Consider the following 20,235-nt stretch of genomic DNA (forward strand, 5'->3'; position numbering starts at 1 on the left):
TTAGGGAAAACCGAAGCACACTAATGCACTTGGGTGGGTGCTCATGTGTGTACTTAGGGGTTTAGATGCAATCAGGAAAAGCAAGAGCAACTTCATTAAATAAAATGGCCTTTAAAAGGTACTCCAAAATTTAATAAGTACCTGAGTAAACTCGTGGGGTTTTAACCTCCTATTACTTCTGCTAGAAAAAAATATATTTTAAAGAATTTACCGCCGAAACTGGTTTGGCTCAGTGGATAGAGCGTTGGCCTGTGGACTGAAAGGTCCCGGGTTCGATTCTGGTCAGGGGCATGTGCCTTGATTGCGGGCACATCCCCAGTGGGAGATGTGCAGGAGGCGGCTGATTGATGTTTCTCTCTCATTGATATTTCTAGCTCTCTATCCCTCTCTTCCTCTCTGTAAAAAAAAAAAAAAAAAAAAAAAAAATCAATAAAATATATTTTTTAAATAAAAATAAAAGAATTTACCATGTCATTAAAATGAAACTAGAGATGAGCCCTCAGTTCTAACAGATGTAACTTAAACAATTATTTCTAATTACGAAAAGATTATATATTTATTGTCCAAAATTTGGGAACTATAGCACAAAGAAAAAAAATTACAGCTCCCATAACCCAATTTTTAGTGTATTCCCATATACATGTACACATTTCTGTTTTTGCATTATACTGCACATACTATTTTGTAATGTTTTTACTTAATATGGCATGAATAACTTCCCATTATTTTTGATATACAGTGTGCTATTATATTCCAAACTTTAGCCAGTCTCCCATTGTTGCAGTTATATGGCTTTTTTTTATTTTTTATTCCAACAATGGGGTAAATATCCTTGCATATAAATCTGTTCGAACGGCTCTCCTTGTTTTTTTTTTTTTTTTCTTTTAATATTTTTATTTATTTTTAGAGAGGAAAGGAGAGGGAGAAAAACATTGATGTGAGAGGGGAACATCGATTGACTGCCTCCTGCATGCCCCCTACTTCTGCTAGAAACAAAAAAATATTTTTAAAAATTAACTTGGAATTCAGCCTACAACCCGAGCATCCAACCAGAAACCTTTTGTTGCATGGGATGATATGGGAACCCCTTTTACATCCCCTGTGGTTCAGGGTTCCGGTTCAGGGTTCGGGTTCTGGAGAAGGGCCACAGGCAAATTAAAGAGAGACTAGAAGAAATTTAATTTGGTGATAGGGAGGGCCAGGCAGGAGCCCAGCTCTAGTGGGAGGACTGCCCCTAGGCTCTGGCCTTGCTATCCCTTTTATTGAGGCTGTGGGATACACCCATTACCCTTTAGCAGGTTTAGGATACACCCATAGCCCTTAGACAGGTAATAAGCAGATTATCATATCAGTAAGGATTTACATGATTACAAGATGGGGGAGTTCCTCAGTTACCATTGTCTCAATTAGATAGGGAGCAGTTGGCTCTGACCTTTCAGAGCTTCAAGGTTGCGCGGCCTTTTACAAATCTTTTCTCTTAGTGAGACAATGGTCAGTTTCCGGCAGGATGATGCCCAACCTACTGAGCCACACTGGCCAGGGCCCTCTTTGTTTCTTTAGAATAAACTCTAAAAATGGAAATGCTGGGTTAGGAATATGAACGTTTTCAAGGTTTGTGATGGAAAATGTAATTTAGCAGGGATTCTTTGGGGTTTTACATTTCTAAAAATAGTGACTCAGTTGAAATGGTGAGAGCTATATTCTGGGTGGCTTCCTCGTGCAGGAACAGACCCAAGCTTAGCTCCAGACAGCCTGGGAAGTCCCAGTGTGAACGGTGCCGCCACCACTGCAGCAATAAGCCTGGGCAACAGCCTCCTGTTCTGTGTGCCAGCCCTGCTGGCAGCCTCTGTCTCTGCTCCCCTCCCTTGTCAGTCAGCTCGCTATGGCACAGAAACTGAAGAAACCAATCAGGCCAGCAACCCAAGGGGACTACATACATCTCCATCTTTTCTGCACATATGGTCTCCAACACACTTGTGAAATGTCTCCGTCTGAATGTACAGGACTAGGCACCACTAAGAACTAGCTAAATGCGTTCAAAATGAAAGGAGAAAATAATATCAAGAACAGTTTTTCAGTTGCCAGGCTCCGTTTTCAGTCTGTTTCATACTTCCCATCAAAAATTAAGTTCAAGTGCTGGCTGGGTAGAGTTCAGTTGGTTAGTGTGTCATCCCGATATGCCAAAGTTGCAGGTTTGCTCTCTGGTTAGGGCACACACAAGTATACAAGTAGCAACCAATGAATGCATAAATAAGTGGAACAACAAATCTCTCTCTCACCCTTCCAATCTCTGTAAAAAAAAAATAAATAAATAAATAATAAGTTTAAGGTCTACAGCAAAAAAGATGAATTACTGATAATTATGAAAGAGGATATTTTTAAAATGAGAACCATATTTGACCTTGGGTGATATTAACCAAGCTCCTTGTGTTATATAATTAGTAAGAAAAAATAAAGTGATGTTGAGGCATCAGCAACAGACCGTTTAACCATCTAGGTGAGGTCATAGCAACCTCCCTATCCTTTTGAGTCCAAGGAATAGTTATCACTGGTCCATAAGGTCTTTTCCCTAAGATACTATAAAATAAACCTATTTGCATCAAACCGACCATTAAAAGGACCAACAATGGTGCAGATGGTTGATTATCATCCCATGGACCAGGAGATCACTGGTTTGACTCCTAGTCAGGGCACATGCCAGAGGTTACTGGCTCAGTCCCCAGTAGGGGGTGTGGAGGCAGCCAATTGCTGTTTCTCATAAATGTTTCTATCTTTCCTTCTCCCTTCCTCTGTCTAAAATAAATTTTAAAAAATAAAAATAAATAAAATAAATAAAAAATGTATTTTTAAAAGGATAGAGGATGTCAAACCAAAGTAAGGTTTATTCATCTGTCTGGGATTGTTAGAAAGATTAAAAGCAGAATGTTTATTGGCAAATTAAATAATTTTAATTAACCACACATTTTAATTTACTACTCATAACGATCCTTTCTGTTTATAAGTAATAATGTGTTTTGACTATATTAGGAAAACAGCAGTTGTTCTAGAAATTTTATTTATACATAAATAACAGAAGTTTTAAAATCAAAGGCAAAACAGTGCTCAATCTAAGACTAATGTAAATTGTCATATTGATTTGGTTAAGTAAATACATCAACTTCCACTTCTGTTACCAAGGATTAAATAACTTGTACTAACTCTCCTTTTAAGGACAACTAAAAAAATCTGGACAAAATAATGAGGATAATGGCCCTACTAGTGTGGCTTATGGTTGAGCACTGATCCATGAACTAGGAAATCACGGTTCGATTCCTGGTAAGGTCACATGCCTGGGTTTCAGGCTAGATCCCCAGTAAGGGAAATGCAGGAGGCCACTGATGGATGATTCTCTCTTACCACTGATGTTTTTCTCTCTCTCTGAAATCAATAAAAACATATTTTAAAAATAAATAAATAAAAGGGAAAAAATCTTTAAAAAATAGATAATGGGGAAAATGTTTGAGAAACATTAAAGAGCCCTGGCCATTTGTTCAGTGGTTAGAGCACCTGCCTGCTGACCTAAGGGGTGTGGATTCAATTTCTAGTCTAGGGCATGTACTTTGGTTGCAGTTTCAACTGCCAGCCCCAGTCATGGGGAAGGCAACCAATCCATGTTTTTCATATTGATGTTTCTCTCTCTTTCTCTCCTCCTCCCTCCTTCCCTTCCATTCTCTCTAAAAATCAATGAAAAAAAAATATCCTCAGGTGGTAATTAACATTAAAAAAAATTAAAGGGATAGTGAGAAATTGTTTGGCCAAGATCCAAGAGAAGATATAACTTCAGATAGATGAGTCTGTCATTGAGGGTACTACTGCCCAAAAGGAATTTGCCATACAGTGCTTATATCAGCCTTTATAAGCTAGAGGATCAAAATTTAGAATCCTGGAGCACAGGGGAACGTAGGAGACTTGCTCTTCATATAATATCCATTTATATATTTATATTTTGTATATTATTTTCAGGAATCACCTTAAAACAAACAAAAAATATCTAAGGACTACCAAATACTCTGTTCCAAATCATTTTGTGAATAAGAATGATAAATCACATGTTCCTTAAAATCAGTGGACACACATTTATACTCTAATTTTTCAAAATATAAAAATCAATGTTATTTTGAGAATTACAAACAGTAATAGACTATACAGTTGTTATATTTCTTTACTCCATTTTAGGGATCTAGAGATAATGTAACCAGACAGTAAGAAGCTAGGAAAATCCATGGGCAAGTGGAATGGGGAAATTGAGACAAAAACATTTACTTATTTACTATATATATATATATATATATATATATATATATATATATATTATTGATTTTTTACAAAGAAGAAGAGAGAGGGATAGAAAGTTAGAAACATCGCCAAAACTGGTTTGGCTCAGTGGTAGAGCGTTGGTCTATGGACTGAAAGGTCCCAGGTTCGATTCTGGTCTAGGGCATGTACATTGGTCGCAGGCACATCCCCGGTAGGGGGTGTGCAAGAGGCAGCTGGTCGATGTTTCTCTCTCATCGACGTTTCTAGCTCTCTATCCCTCTCTCCTCCTCTCTGTAAAAAATCAATAAAATATATTTAAAAAAAAAAAAAGAAAGAAAGAAAGAAAGAAAGAAAGAAAGAAAGAAAGAAAGAAAGAAAGAAAATTAGAAACATGCCCTTGACCGGGATCAAACCTGGGACCTTTCAGTCCGCAGGCCGATGCTCTATCCACTGAGCCAAACCAGTTTCAGTGACAAAAATATTTAAATGGCCAAAATGTTTGGGCAGCTTGCAACCAGCTTGTGATGTGCAAAACCTTATCTTCCCCAACCAAGGACACTTGAGAACGAATGGTTTATACCTCTCCTCCCTAGTCAGAAAATACAAAATTTAAGTCACCCTGGACTGGAAAAATAGAGAAAAAAGAGCCAATTAATGCCATTTGTGCCAGCTAAACTCAAGGACAGATGAAGTTGGGGAACAAATAACAGAAACCCCATTAAAGCCAGACAGTCCCAAGGTAAAAGTAAAATAATAAAACAGAAAAAAGAACAATCCAAAACTCCCCTAGTCACTCATTTTAATACATCAGCATATTAAAAATGCAGCTGGAAAGCTGGTGAATATTCTCCTGAAACTTCCCCTAAGATTCTCACATGCAGTAGGAGGCAGCGGATCAACGATTCTCTCTCATCATCGATGTTTCTATCTTTCTCTCCTTCTCCCTTCCTCTATGAAATCAATAAAAATGTTTTTTTAAAAATGCTTGCCTGAAGAGAAAAAAAAAATGGATAAAAAGTCCTCGGAGCAAAGAATGTGGACTGGCTCTAGAGCATGTCCAAGCCCCTTCCTGGGCACGAGCTTTTTATTTCTAAGGGTCCCTATGAGACTTGCAGCCAGGGCAGCAGTGGGCCATGGCACACCCCCTGATCCTACTTCCAAGGCCCCCTTTTTCTCGACTTCGCAGTGAGCTAAAGCAGCCCCGCCTTGGCTCACTCCTTTCCCAAGTCATTCCTAGAGAACCAAAGCAGAGCACTGTCCAGGCTCTCCACTGTTGTTTCTTCTACCCTACACTGAGTGGCCAGATGATTATGATCTCTGAACGCATAATAATCTGGCCACTCAGTGTATATTCTATATAATAAAAGGCTAATATGCAAATTGTCCCCTTGAACAGGAGTTCGACAAGCAGGCCAGCTGGCCAACTTCTCATGTCCCCTCCCCCTGGCCAGTCTGGCCAGACCCCACCCATGCACGAATTCATGCACGAGGCTCTAATATGTATACATATACTGAGTGGCCAGATTATTATGCATTCAGAGATCATAATAATCTGGCCACTCAGTGTATTTTCCTCCTTTGTTTCATTAATAAAAATACTCTCAAACCCAACTGGACTTGTGTTGTGAAATCTTTCCTAAATAAAGTGAAGAATCCACACACTACAGGCCAGCCTGAAGCAGACCTGCTCCAGCCAGCCCCTGTCAGGTAACAATACGACTTAGAAAGAAACACTTTTTGTACTATAGGGTGCAATTCTAAAAATATTAAATATTTGCTTCAAATGATCAGTCAGTGCCTCTGGTATAGGAGGCAACTAATACCTGAATTTCTGGCGGCTTTACAAATCTGGACAAGTATTTCCCTCCATTTATCACTGTAACAGTTTCCATTACAGTTATCAAGATTGCTAAAACTGAGATGCATTTAAAAGATTAGAAATTATAATTGGAATAGTGTTTCTTTTCCTGTAACGGAACCACAAAATTGAATTTATATTTTCCTTCATTTAAAGATAAGACTGCTGCCAAAACCGGTTTGGCTCAGTGGATAGAGTGTCAGTCGGCCTGCGGCCTGAAAGGTCCCAGGTTCGATTCAGGTCAAGGACATGTACCTTGGTTGTGGGCACATCCCCAGTAGGGGGTGTGCAGGAGGCAGCTGATCGATGATTCTCTCTCATGGATGTTTCTAACTCTCTATCCCTCTCTCTTCCTCTCTGTAAAAAGAATCAATAAAATCTATTTAAAAAATAAAAATAAAGATAAGACGGTTAAATTTAACCACACAGGCTCAGTAATAAAACTGATAATTAACTTATTTCATGATACACAAACTTTTTAGTGGATCAAATTCTCCCAGGAACATAGCACTGTAAATTTTTATGAAAATTTCCCCATTTTGATGCAGAAAATGAGTTTGATGCAGAAAAAGTAGTTTAAGAAAGTGACTTGTAAAAATATAACCATCAGTTCAGCTGAAGGGCAGACGCTTATTGGTTAAAAAAACAACAACAAAACAAAAAAACCCTGATTTGCACAGCATGTCCAGTCTGAGGCTGCATAACTTAAAATAAAATTTAAAAAATTACTGTGAAAAGCAGCAATAAAGAGTATAAGGTAGAAAAATGAGGCAATTAAAGAGCTAAGATTTCTGAGCCTAGATAAAATTAGGACTACAAAGGCAATAACTATAAGAACAAACACATAAAAGGTTAATAAAGAATATAAGTACCATCTGTTTTTTATATTCCCTGAAGGCAGTGTTGAGGGCATCTTGTTGTTTTTATGTAATCACTATCCACCTCCCAGGCCACGTGGCTTGCTTAAGTGGGACTGACTCTGGCTCCAGCTCCAGAAGTAGCTGTCATTCAGGATCACCCATCCCTCTGGCCAAGGCACTGGCCCAGAGATGGGAAGATGATTGTGAGATCATTGACTTTGTGAAAGAACAAAACTCAGCAGAGTAAATCTGAAGATCTGATTGCTTTTATCAAAGGACTTATGAATTAGCATCCCAGCTAGCAACTAGAAGGGTGCTTGGGGAAGGCAAAGGGTCTTTTCTGGCAGATTTCCTCATTAGTGCTGACCAGGAAATTCCAGGCTGATTGGTTTAAAATTCCACTCTTGGGAGAAGCTGAAACTGCATTCAGGTTAGGCATGAAGTCTTGGTGGTGCTTAGCAAAAGTGACTCAGTTTTTAGGTCTGTTGTCTCTTTTTAACCCGATGCTTAGGGGAATCTTATCGGGGAAAGAAAAAAACTTGGGAAGCTATTTTGCAACTTTGAGAAAACTGAGATACATTCAAACAGTATCCAGAAACCACCTCCCCTTCTTCTTTTTTTTTTTTAATATACTTTATTGATTTTTTACAGAGTGGAAGAGAGAGGGATAGAGAATTAGAAACATGGAGGAGAGAGACTCATCAATCAGCTGCCTTTTACACACCCCCTACTGGGGATGTGCCCGCAACCAAGGTACGTGCCCTTGACCCGAATCGAACCTGGGACCCTTCAGTCCGCAGGCCAACGCTCTATCCACTGAGCCAAACCGGTTTCGGCCCACCTCCCCTTCTATACTGTGAGTTCCACATTGGATTATATCCCCTATTTCAGTACCTTGCTTACGTGTGGAAAGGCAGCAGCAGCACAGGAGTTAACAGCACAAACTGTTGAGCCAAACTCTTGGGTCTTAACCTCAGTTCTGCTTACTAGCTATATGACCTTGGGCAAGACACTAGAACTCTTTATGACTCAATTTCCTATCTGTAAAACGAAGATCATAGAACCTAGTTAATAAGGTTGAGGTTTAAATGAATGAATACATGGAAAGCACTGAGGACATTTCCTGGTACAGGATAAGTGCTATATAAATATTAACTATTATTGTTGTAAGGAATAAATAGATTAATAAGTGGGATGTGCTTATAACAGTGCCTGGGACATAGTGAACCCCATTACCCATTGTTGAGAACGTTCATTTATTCATCTATTTCAACAAATATTTAATAAGTGCCTTTCCTGTGCCAGGCCATTAATGTCTTCATTCTAGATCCGCCGCGTCCAAAAGAAACAATGTGAACCATAAATGTGATCCAAGTATGGGTCATAAATGTGAGCCAAACATGTAATTTAAAATTTTTTGGCAGTCACATTAAAAACGTAAAAAGAAACAAGCAAAATTACTTTTAATAAAATAGTTTAATCCGATATCCAAATATTATTTCATTACATAATCAGTATAAAAATTGAGGTATTTTATTTTTCATTCTAGATTATTGTAATCTAGCATGTATTTTGTGCATACAGCATATCTCAATCAAACTGGCCATATTTCAGCTGCTCAACGTCATATATGGCTAGAAGCTAGCATGTAGTACTTTACATTAAAGGTTAGGGAAAGAGGAGAAAGGCCATCTTTGTCCCTGACCCCATCTTGCTACTAATTACATAATTTTTTTTCAGTTTCTTTTTTTTTTTTTAAATATATATTTGGGGACCCTTCAGTCCCCAAGCCGACGCTCTATCCATTGAACCAAACCGGTTTCAGCCAGTTTCTAAAGTCCTTTTACATTATTTCATTTGATAGGAACATGCCTTACCTTGAAGGATGGATTATGTTATAGGAGGTGGGGAAAAGTCCCATCAAGAGGAAACAAATGAGTAGAAGTAACGAGGAAGGAAAACCAGGGGTCTATTAGGAAATTGGAAGTCAGGGAGAGAAACCTAAGAAAATATATCAGGGAAGCCCTCAACAGTCTCCAGATCAGGGAGTCCGGGTGCTATTTCTGAGGTAGTGGGGAGAAACAGGTTGTCAGCAGGAAAGTGGCAAGATGCATCAAATGAGCAGCTAACTATAGCAGGAAAGGGAGTGAGAGAGGCTAGAGGTAGTTCCTTAGGAAATTAAACCTTGGTACCCAGAAGTTCCCTTCTTCCTCTTTCCAACATTGTTTTAAGTGCAAAATATAACTTATGGAATGTAATTTTCTTTCTTTTAAAATATATTTTGTTTTTTACAGAGAGGAAAAGAGAGGGATAGAGAGTTAGAAACATGGATGAGAGAGAAACATCGATCAGCTGCTTTCTGAACACTCCCTCCTGGGGATGTGCCAACAACCAAGGTACATGCCCTTGACCAGAATTGAGCCTGGGACCCTTAAGTCTGCAGGCCGATGCTCTATCTACTGAGCCAAACCGGTTAGGGCCCGAATGTAATTTTCATTTACATTTTAGATAAGGTTATTTAGGAACTTTTCTGAGATGAGACATGATGAGAACTGAGGGGGGGGGGGGGGGGAAGGAAAAAAAAAAGGAAAAGAAAAAGAAAGAATGCAAGCACCCATTAGGAGCACTCCACAAAAAAGAATAGTCAAGTGCAAAGACCTTGAGATAGCAACCAACTTGCCACACCCAGGGAACAGAGTCACCCAGTGGATGGTGCAGTGGTGTAAACACACAGCAGCACATATTTTGTGGTCCGTACTTAATGAATGAATGAGACATAGTTTATTATTCCTGTCACCTCTGCAATGCTGGCATGCAGTAGCTATCGATGAGGAATAAGCAGAGGTCTAGGGCAATTGTAGGCAAACTCATTGGTCAACAGAGCCAAATATCAACAGTACGACGATTGAAATTTCTTTGGAGAGCCCAAATTTTTTAAACTTAAATTTCTTCTAATGCCACTTCTTCCAAATAGACTCTCCCAGGCCGTGGTATTTTGTGGAAGAGCCGCACTCAAGGGGCCAAAGAGCCGCATGTGGCTTGTGAGCCACAGTTTGAGGAACACGGGTCTAGAGTATTTTTCAGTTGACTCACAATGTTACCAGAAAGATCTGGCCAGTGGTGTGTGGGTTCTTGATTTCGTGCAGGAAAAATTTCACATGCGTCCAGATGACTATGAGCATCTGTTACAGCTGGGGACATAAAACAAGAAAGGGCTTAGAATAGAAGCAACAGAGAGCCTAGGCTGGGCTGCCCCAGCTCTCTGGGAAGTCAGAAAAGGGGGCCTTGGGAACAGGTTCAGAGCTGCCGCTGCCCATTATTCCCCAGGTTGCAAGTCTCCTGGGTTCCCATAGGGTTTAGGAGATGCACTCCTGTGGGGCAAGAAGTTGGGGGAAAGACAAGAAAGGGTGGTGGGGCTGCTCCCCAGAGAGAGAGAGCACACACTGGGTCCTTTGTCTTGAGGCTTGATTTCCTTCTGGAGGGTGGGAAGTTAGGGGAGGTCTCAGGGGAGGGTTTTAGCAGAATATTCATCAGTTTTCTAGGTGTGCTCCTCCAGGTGCATGGTCTTCACTGATTGGCCAGTGTCAAGGCAGGGGGTCATCCCTCATTGCAGCTGGTCCTGGTGTCCGCCCACCTGGTTTTGTGGCCTTTCAGGGCCTGAGCCTAGATGTTATTTCTAGAGGTGTGCCCTTCTGTGTCTTTGTAAATTGCTCTGTCAGTTTGTTCATCTGTCTCAGTTTCCCTATTTCACTTGTCCTGGCTTACTGGCCTGTCTCAGTAAGAGCTGATAAAAACAAAACAAAACAAAACAAAAAAAAACCCAGCTACTTCTGGTGATCCAAGAACAGAAACACTGGTTTAAAATGTGTCAACATAAGAATCATCTAAACCTGTAGGAAAATTTTACCAGTTTCAGTCAAACTGATGACAATTGCCTGGGTGCAAAAATCTCAACAGATTGAAAAAAACTTTTTTGGAGAATGGCAACTTTACTGCTTATTTTTACACATTACAATAAAAGGAAAGCCATAAGGGGAGTTATATGAAATCCATTGGAGGGTATGGAGAACGCAAAGGCAGGGCAGGGGGAGGGGGGATCTCTGGGATTGGATAAAAAAAAGTGGGAAGACATTTCTTTTACAGTGCTGGGTACACAAAAGCTAACCATTACAGCACATAGAGATGGTATGGGGGGTGGGGGGGAGACAAAACAATGAGGGGCTCTGTGGTCGCCTACTGTGGTTCAGGGGTTGTGCCCTGAGGGGCCTGGGAAAAGGAATTACTCTGATCTTTCAAGGGTATGCTATCCTTGGTGCAAAAAGACAATAAGTGGGATCCGTTAAGGTAAAGACCCACCTCTGTCAGGGAGGATACCGGCCTAGGCCCAGGATGAGAATGCCCGCATGACTTGCTTTAAATTAGTAAGTTTTCGTTTCAGACCATATGCAGACCCACTTGGGTCCGAGTCTAAGGTCCGCCATGCAGGCCTCCCGGGAGCGTGTCAGGTTTAGTATGTGGCCCTTTTCGTCCACAAATGGAATCAATACATCTAGTGGGTGCCTGTCCGGGTACTTCCTAAGGCTTAACAACAAAGCGGTTTGGCTCAGTGGATAGAGCCTCCGCCTGCGGACTGAAGGATTCCGGGTTCGATTCCGGTCAAGGGCATGTACCTTGGTTGCGGGCACATCCCCCATAGGGGGTGTACAGGAGGCGGCTAACCGATGGGTCTCTCTCATCGATGTTTCCAACTCTCTATGCCTCTTTCTTCCTCTCTGTAAAAAATCAATAAAATACATTTTTAAAAAACCACAAAGCCCCTTACAGCGCGGTCCCCACCCCTCCTCCAACAATTCTCAAACATTCGGGGGAACTTCTGTGTGCCAGCGGCCCTCCCCCTGCGGGTGGCAACCTGGCCTCCCCCGACCCTGGGCCTTGGAGGACTGAAAACAGCTTCTCTTCCCGTGGCGGCGTTGCGAGGAGGCCCGGATCCAAAGGGAGCCTGAGCACCTCGCCTACGGAATCATCCCCGAGCGTCACTTCCGCCCCCTTCCGGGCGGGCCCCCTCTACCGGAAGTCGCCGGCATGACGAGGCAAAAACACCAATCGGAGGCGTGTCCCCCGCAGCCAATGGGCTTCGTCCACCTCCCCCTCCGTCACGCGTGCCTGTGACGTCAGGGGCGGGGCGGGACGTGGAGGGCGGAACGGTATTTGGGAGGCCGCTCGGTCGCCCGGGAGGAGGGGCTCGAGGATCAAGATGGTTTACATCGCGAACGGTGAGCGGAGGGAGCGGAGCGGGGCGGGGAGGTGGGCTGCCCGGGCCGCGGGGCCGGGGCCGGGCCGAGGTTTCTCTCAGCGTCGCCGCGGCCCGCGCCCCCGCGCCTCTTCGGTTCTGCGGGACGTGGCGCCGCGGGCCGGACGGAGCGGGAGGCGGAGTCACCGGCCTGCGGCGCGTCAGCAGCCCGTCCGGGCGCGGGTGGGCGAGGGCCGAGGCCCCCGGGGTCTACCGGCCGGGCCCGGCGGGGCGTTCTCGTCGGGCCTCTGACTTTTTTTATTTATTTTTTTATTGTGGGTCTCGGGAAGGGGCCTTGAGTCTCGGATGTCTGTGTCCTTAACTAGTAACAACAGCATTAACGCCACCTGCGTAGCGCCTGTACCTCCGACAGCGTGTTAACGTTATTCGCTTATCGTCTCATCCAGCCTTTTTGACAGCCCTGATATTTTATTTTCCCACCTTTACGGTGGGAATCTACCAAGGCGCGGTAGATTCCTTTGTCCGGGATGACAATGGTCGTGAACGGCTCAGTCCGGATTCGAACCGAGGTGGCTGACGTCAGCGTCCCTGCTCTTACCGGGCGCTCCGCCTTTCTTTCTGGAACTGATTGATCTGAGAGAAGTGGATGAGCGTTCTGGGTGGGCCTTTTGCCCAGGAGAGGGTGCCTAGTCATTCATGGAGTATTTTGCCTGGTTTCAAGAGGCACGGGAAGCAGCAGCAGCCCCTCGAGAGAGGAAGTTCATTAGGCCTGGAATAGAGTCGGAGAGAGACTTCAGTTCCTCGACTTCACAAAGAAAATGCCTGGAAAGCAAAGGCAGTAGTGGGACTGGGTCAGAACCGGGCCAGCGCCGCGGCCACCTGTTTGATTCAGGGGAAATGAATGCCTAGGTGCAGTCTTAACCAGGAGCTCATGATGGTATTGAGTCATCTGTTTATCTTCAGAGATCATTGAGATCGTCAGTGACTTTGCATTTCTCTGCTCTGCAACATCTCTCCTTTTTCCCACTTAAAACTCTTGGAAACGAGTAGGGTTGATGGACACACACGACAGTTAAAGCTGCAATTTGGTTTTGGCACTTGCAAACTTGGTGTCTTTTCCTTTTTTTAATTATTATTAAATTATTATCGGTGTCTTATCTTTTGTGATTAAGGTTGGCTGCTTCTATAGATGCATTATTGAACGATGCCTTGTGTTTGTGGTGCATTATGGTGCATGCATAGTCACATTTGATCCACTTAAATAACATAAAGGCATTTTATTTCTCGTGTATAGTTGGGAAATGTCAGTTTGCATCCAAACAACTCATTTCCCTCTAAGGTTTCTGCCTTTGGAAACCGAGGGAAAGTGCAAGAATGATGCAAGTGCCTGCAATAGGTTCCATCGAATCACTCAGGAAGAACCGACGGGTTCCAGTTAGATCTATTTTCTTAGGAGTTCTGTACTCATCAGCACTTCAAAGTTGACAAGAAATGTCTCTTACTGTCAAGTTACTTCTTCCCAAGCAATTCTATATGATTAGCCATGGAATATTTTTTCTCAGAGAAGGAAAATGTCACATCCACCAGCAATGCAGAGCCAGTAAGGGACAGAACCTGTCACCCAGGCTCTGTCTTTAAGTGTGGCCCTTTTTTCTCAATAGCTGTGGGTGAGACACACCCGAAAGTCAACTGGTCAAGGAAAGAGGGACAGTAAAAAGCATGGAGAAGTCCTTGGGGAAATAAGGAGACGTAGTTGACACACAGCTCTTCCAAAATATTCTGACCTCTTAATTTGCAAGGCTGAAACTAGAGTACTAGCTTTTCAGGTTGTAGCTTTTATCATTTCAAGTGGTTTGAAAAATAGATCCTCTTTTGCTTAAGATAAAGCTGAAGTCTAGAATACATACTAGCTTTTTACAGAAAAAGTCATTTTAATGAATAAATCCAATTCTCTTCAATACTTAGAGCACACAGATTTTTTTGATTTCTGAAAATTTTATCGAAATAACTGAAACTAAGACCTATAAGAGTATGTATAATTAGTCTTTTTATACAGGCAAGAGGTTTAGCAAGTGAAACACATTTAGAAAAATTGAAGTGATATGAGCATTCTTTTACATTTACCCATTTGTTTCTTCAAAATACTTGAATAAACAGATGCTTGTGCACCCATGTTCATAGCAGCATTTTCACAATAGCAATCCAAATGTCCATCAACAGGTGAATGGATCAACAAAATGTAGTACACACATACAGTGGAATATTAATCAGCCTTGAAAAAAGCAGGGAATTTTGACACATGCTGCAACATGGGTGAACCTTGAAGACATCATGCTAAGTGAAGTAGCTGGTAAAGCACAAATATTGTGTGAGCCCTCATGAGGTTCCTACAGTAGTCAAATTCTCAGAGACAGAAAGTTCACAGGGGGCTGGGGAAAGGGAAAAAAGGAGATTAGTGTTTAAGGGGTACAGAGATTCAGTTGGGACAATGAAAAAGTTCTGGCAGTGGATCGTGGTGATGGTTATATAGCAACGTGAATATTCTTAACTAGAGGTCTGGTGCATGAGGTTCATGCAGTGGGGTGGGAGTGGAGAAGTCCTTCAGTCCGGCCTGTGCCCTCTCGTGGTCCAGGACCCCTTGGGGGATGTCCATCTGCCAATTTGGACCTGTTCCCCCCAGGGATTGGGCTTAAACAGGTAGGCGGACATCCCTCTCGCAGTCTGGGATCCTTCACTCCTCACCACCCACCTGCAGCAGAGGCAGGAGAGGTTCCTGCCACCTCCACTGGGCTTGCCAGCCGTGAGCCTGGCGCTGCCCCTGGTGGTCAGTGCGCGTCTAGGGACCAGTTTTCCCACTGTTCGGTCTATTTGCATATCATACTTTTATTATATAGGAAGGATAAGATGTTGTAGAATTGTATACTTCAAATGGTAGATTTTTGTGTGTGTATATTTTACCACATTTAAAGAGAAAGAGACAGAATACTTGAATGATCCTCCCCCAAAATTACAAATTTTAGGAAAGCATTTGACATAGTAAGGGAATGGCCCCTAGATCACAGAGTTACTTCTCTTAATCTTTCCTTAGAATGCTGTGTATAACAGACCTCTCTTTTTTGTTGGCTATTTGGAACAATGGACAAGTTGAAAACAGAATCTATGATTGTTACTTAACTTATTAAATGCAATGTATCTTTTGTCATGGATTTGTAGTACTAACTAAAGTTTCTTTATTCTTGTCTATAGGACAAGTGTTGGACAGCAGGAGTCAGTCCCCATGGAGATTATCTTTGATAACAGATTTCTTCTGGGGAATAGCTGAGTTCGTGGTTTTGTTGTAAGTAAAGCAGTAGTCTTAATAGCCCTGATTTTTAGGTACTTTAGGTACCATTATGTCATATCATAAACAAGCTCAGCTTTCCTGAAGCAGTTTTCAATGTTTTCTAAATTAATAGCTTTACTAAAGGTAATGCCACTAGACATCTTATGATTATGCATATGTTAGTTGAGTTGATAAGCTTGACTATACCTTAGTCTTAATGGTAATCATATCAACCTGCAGCTCTGGAGCCAGGCCTGCCCATTCTAATACCTAATGACAGCACCCCACTTTCTGTCTATTCCCAGCTTTACTGTGTATGTGCAAATTTTATTCAATATTATACAAAGTTGGTTTTTTGTTTTTTAATTTTTTAAATATATTTTTATTGATTTCAGAGAAGAAGGGAGAGGGGGAGAGAGATAGAAATAGCAATGATGCGAGAGAATTATTGATCGGCTGTCTCCTGCACACGCCCTATTGGGTCTCAAGCCCATAACCCGGGCATGTGGGAATCAAACATGGGTCCTTTCAGTCCTCAGGCTGATGTTCTGAACAATACCAGCTAGAGCATTGTTTTTGTTTTTTCAATAATTAAAGGTTAGAATCAATACAGAGGAGAAAAATTTAAACTTCACCATAATTTCAAGCAATTCTTACTTACATGCACTGTTTGGTTTTTCACCTGTTGTGTATTTTATGAAAAGTATCCATTAACTACTAACAAGTCTTACTTATCCTAAATTTGAATATACATTTGAATGTCTTGTGGATAGAGAAATATAGGGAGGCATAGATGTGGGAGACAGTCCTTTCATTGACTTTAATATCAGTAAATATCTTTATATTATATGGGGGAATGGTGGGCATGATTGTGGGAGGTGGACATCAGAGGCCGTTATTCCAGGTGGGAGAAACATAGGAAAAGTGGCCAAGAAGTTTGAATATCAGTCTGTGATCTTTATACTTAATTTGATTATTGCTATGTTTTAGGAAGATTAAACTGGTGGCTGCATGTATCATAAATTAGAAAGAATAAAATGGAAGCGACAGCTCCAACTTAAGTTACCCAGGGCAAAACTTTATAGTTTTACAAATTTTACCTATTCTGTATTGTTTGTTAAAAATAGTTTTAACTTAGTTAAATTCGTCCTCCTTCATAAATAAAATTGCTTTTAAGTGGATTTCCAGAAGGTCTGTACCTCTGGCATACCACTGTTAGCCCTTCCCTCTCCAAGGTAATGGAAGGTAGGCTGTTGGTGGGGAAAATGTAAAAACAGACTGAGGGGGGACAGCAGATGTAGAGTTAGAAGTTGGGATGACTGTCTAGGAAAGTTATCAGCAAATAAGAAGATAAGGAAGGGCGGCTTTGGCACCGAACATAGCGAACCCTGTTTAGACAACTGCTTGTGTTAGCTGCTGTTTCACAATGGCTTTTCAAAATGTAGGTTTGGAGCTAACTCCACTCAGAGATGATAGTCGAAATCATGAAATACATTTTATAATGCTGAAAGTGGTTCTTATATTGTTTTCTTCCCCTTGTTTCAGTTTCAAAACTCTGCTTCAGCAAGATGTGAAAAAGGGAAGAGGCTACGGAAACTCATCTGATTCCAGATATGATGATGGAAGAGGGTACAACTTTTAATTTTATTTATTTTTCGCTGAGCCACACCGGTTTTGGCTAATTTTATTTATTTTTATATCTATAATATTTATCTCTTAGATCTTTAACTCTAAGGGTAAAATGAATAAACTTCCAAGATCATGGTAGTTTGACCCCCACTTCATTTTATTTTACTTATTTTTTTAGTCATTTATTTATTTTTAAAATATATTTTATTGATTTTATACAGAGAGGAAGGGAGAGAGAGAGTTAGAAACATCCATGAGAGAGAGTCATCGATCAGCTGCCTCTTGCACACCCCCTACTGGGGATATGCTCGCAACCAAGGTTCATGCCCTTGACCGGAATCGAACCCGGGACCATTCAGTCCCCAAGCCGACACTATCCATTGAGCCAAACCGGTTTCGGCTGATTTATTTATTTTTTAATTTATTGTTGTTGTTGAAAGTTATAAAGATGTCCCCCTTTTCTTCCCTCATTGACTCCTTTCACCCCTTCTCTTACCTTCATTGCACTATTGTCTGTCCATGGGTTATGCATGCACCCAGCTAAGTTCTTTGGTTAATGTCTTCCTGCCACCCTCCCTTTCCCTCTGAGATTCATCAGTCTGTTCCATGCTTCCATGTTTCTGGATCGTTTTTCTTCGTCAGTTTATTTTGTTTATTAGATTCCACATATAATTGAGATCATGTGATATTTGTCTTTCTCTAACTGGCTTATTTTCCTTAGCATAATACTCTCCAGGTTTCCATACTGCCTCAAAGGAGGATATAGCTTTTTAAATTGATAATAGGTGTTTTGTTTTTTTACCCTTCTGTATATTTTAATCAGATTAAATTAGGTTGATTAGATAGGCTTAATATAAATTAACGGTTTAAATTCTATTTCACAAAATTAATACATTACTATAAATAAGTCAAGTTGCCTCTGATTTGATAATATAGTCAGCCTGGCAAAGCTAAAATGTACATCAGATATCTGATGGGAAATATCTAAGTTAGAGGATGAAAACTGAGAGCCAACATTGAAATCTAGAGATTTCACTTTAGATTTCAAGCTGCTAATGAAGAACTCAGAAGATCAAGCAGCAGGGGTTAGGTTTGTGTTTCCATGGGGCAAAAATCAACTGGAGCTGGATTTTATTTGGGTGTTTACAGGAAGTGCCGCTTAGTTCATCATAGTCCTTGCCTGACTCACTTTTCTCATTCAATTTATATGTCTGGCCCCTGTGAAAGTTTGAATTTTTTACCTAAATGGTATTTTAAATAAAAGGGTCTATTTGAGTGTTTAAAAGGAACCCATTTAAGATGTCTGCTAAACAGTAGAAGTTAATTTTTTCTTTTCTTAGGCCCCCAGGAAACCCTCCCAGAAGAATGGGTCGAATTAATCATCTGCGTGGCCCCAGTCCACCTCCAATGGCTGGTGGATGAGGAAGGTAACTTAAAATGTGAAATTATTCTACAGGGATTCTATTTTGTAAATGCCTCCTTAGGAAGGTTTTTAAGAAAGTAGAAGTTGCCTAACATTATTTGGAAAAATATTTCTATTCTAATCCTTGAAAAATCCTTTGCCTTTATTATGAAAATATCTTCTGAAACAGGTTTATAACATGAAATGATTGTTGGATTTTTCAGACAGATCTGAATGAATAACTAGCAACTAATTATTATAATGCTTTCTTTTAGGTAAATGTCTGCTCTAAGAAGCAGACAACTGGACATGCACATTCATAGCGGAAGGAAACCATCAAGCAGTGGAGGGCTGACCAGGCTGGACAAGTAAATGAATGTGTCTGTCTAAAGAATTACTCTGTGTCCTCACAGACGAATGAAGTCGTGTTGGGAATTCCCTCACAGGGATCTGGCATGACTGACATACAATTCTATAAATGCACATGTTTGTCTCATCTTTTTGTATAGTTGTTATTGAAAGTATTAATATAGTTTAATAAGTAAATATTTTTAGGTTACATAATTAACTACTCATCTTTATATAATTAAAACTCCGAATTTGAAGAAAATTAAAAGGCTATGTATTTAGTACTGTTGGTGTCCTTTTTCAACTTCTGGAAGTGTTCATGTTAATTTGTTCTCATTTATAAATAAATCACATTGTATTTATTTCAGTGTTTATATCTGTGTTTTTGAATTTTTATATAAAAACATTTGTCCCGGAAGTTTTTAATACAAGGTGTTTGATTTGCTGCTATATACAATTATCAGAGTACTTATAAAGCCATAACCAACAAAACTTGAGCTACAAAATGAAGACTAATGGTCCTTAAACATACAAACTTCAATGCTATATAGACAAATTTGAATTCTAAAGAGTTGTTTTGTCTTTAACCCTTATCTGGAATGCTGTAACCGAGATAAGTGTTGAGATAAAAGAATTTTTATATCCATTTATAAGTTTATTCAACCCTATTTGCCATGAAATGGGGATATTAAAGTGACATTTACAGAGATGGCAAAAGTGGGAGTAGGTTTTTGTGTTTTTTTTGGAGGGGAGGTGAGGGCACAGTGTAGAGAATTGAGTTCCATTTTGGACATGAATGCCTTGTCCACATCCAAATGAGGGTACCAAATAATCAATGGATCTCGGAAAGGTTCCACACTGAAAATATGTATTTGGGAGTTATCTTTATATTTAAAGCCATAAAACTGGATAAGGTCATCCAAGAAGTGTGTAGAGAGGAGGCCCAGCTCCAGAGAACCCTAAGGTCTGGCTTGGCTGAGCAGGGCCTGTGAAATAGGAAAAGCCATGCCTGATGTCTGGGAATCCTTTTGCCAGGACAGACGGGTGTGAGGACGAAATGAGATGCCGGTATGGCTGGTCCGTGGTAAGCACTCAAACACAGGATATAGCTGGCAGGACGGATCCCAGTACCATCTATTTAATCCGCACACACCCGCTAGCCCATCCCGCAGCGGACGGCCCCGCCCTTCCGTTTCCGGGGATCCTGCGGGCGACGCCCCGGCGGCCATCTTGACTGTGGGCGGCCGGCCGGGGACTGCGCCTGCGCGG

The 20,235-nt window shown here is 41.2% G+C and overlaps 1 protein-coding gene across 1 annotated transcript; it reads left to right on the plus strand.

The window, feature by feature from the left end:
- Positions 1 to 12,154: 12,154 nt before the first annotated feature.
- On the plus strand, positions 12,155 to 19,328 carry SELENOK (selenoprotein K). The gene is made up of 5 exons (XM_084902964.1): positions 12,155 to 12,287; positions 15,512 to 15,602; positions 17,133 to 17,216; positions 18,557 to 18,643; positions 18,894 to 19,328. Exons 1-4 carry the CDS (start codon positions 12,269 to 12,271, stop codon positions 18,636 to 18,638), a joined length of 276 nt encoding a protein of 91 aa, XP_084759090.1. The 5' UTR covers positions 12,155 to 12,268; the 3' UTR covers positions 18,639 to 18,643; positions 18,894 to 19,328.
- Positions 19,329 to 20,235: the final 907 nt, after the last annotated feature.

Source organism: Pipistrellus hanaki, assembly GCF_964339955.1.
Source record: "Pipistrellus hanaki genome assembly, chromosome: 13".
NCBI classification, from domain to species: domain Eukaryota; kingdom Metazoa; phylum Chordata; class Mammalia; order Chiroptera; family Vespertilionidae; genus Pipistrellus; species Pipistrellus hanaki.

Coding starts and splice junctions, on each gene's coding strand:
- SELENOK (XM_084902964.1), top strand. Junction 15,603..17,132: donor GCTGAGTTCGTGGTTTTGTT/GTAAGTAAAGCA, acceptor CCCTTGTTTCAG/TTTCAAAACTCTGCTTCAGC. Junction 17,217..18,556: donor AGATATGATGATGGAAGAGG/GTACAACTTTTA, acceptor TTCTTTTCTTAG/GCCCCCAGGAAACCCTCCCA.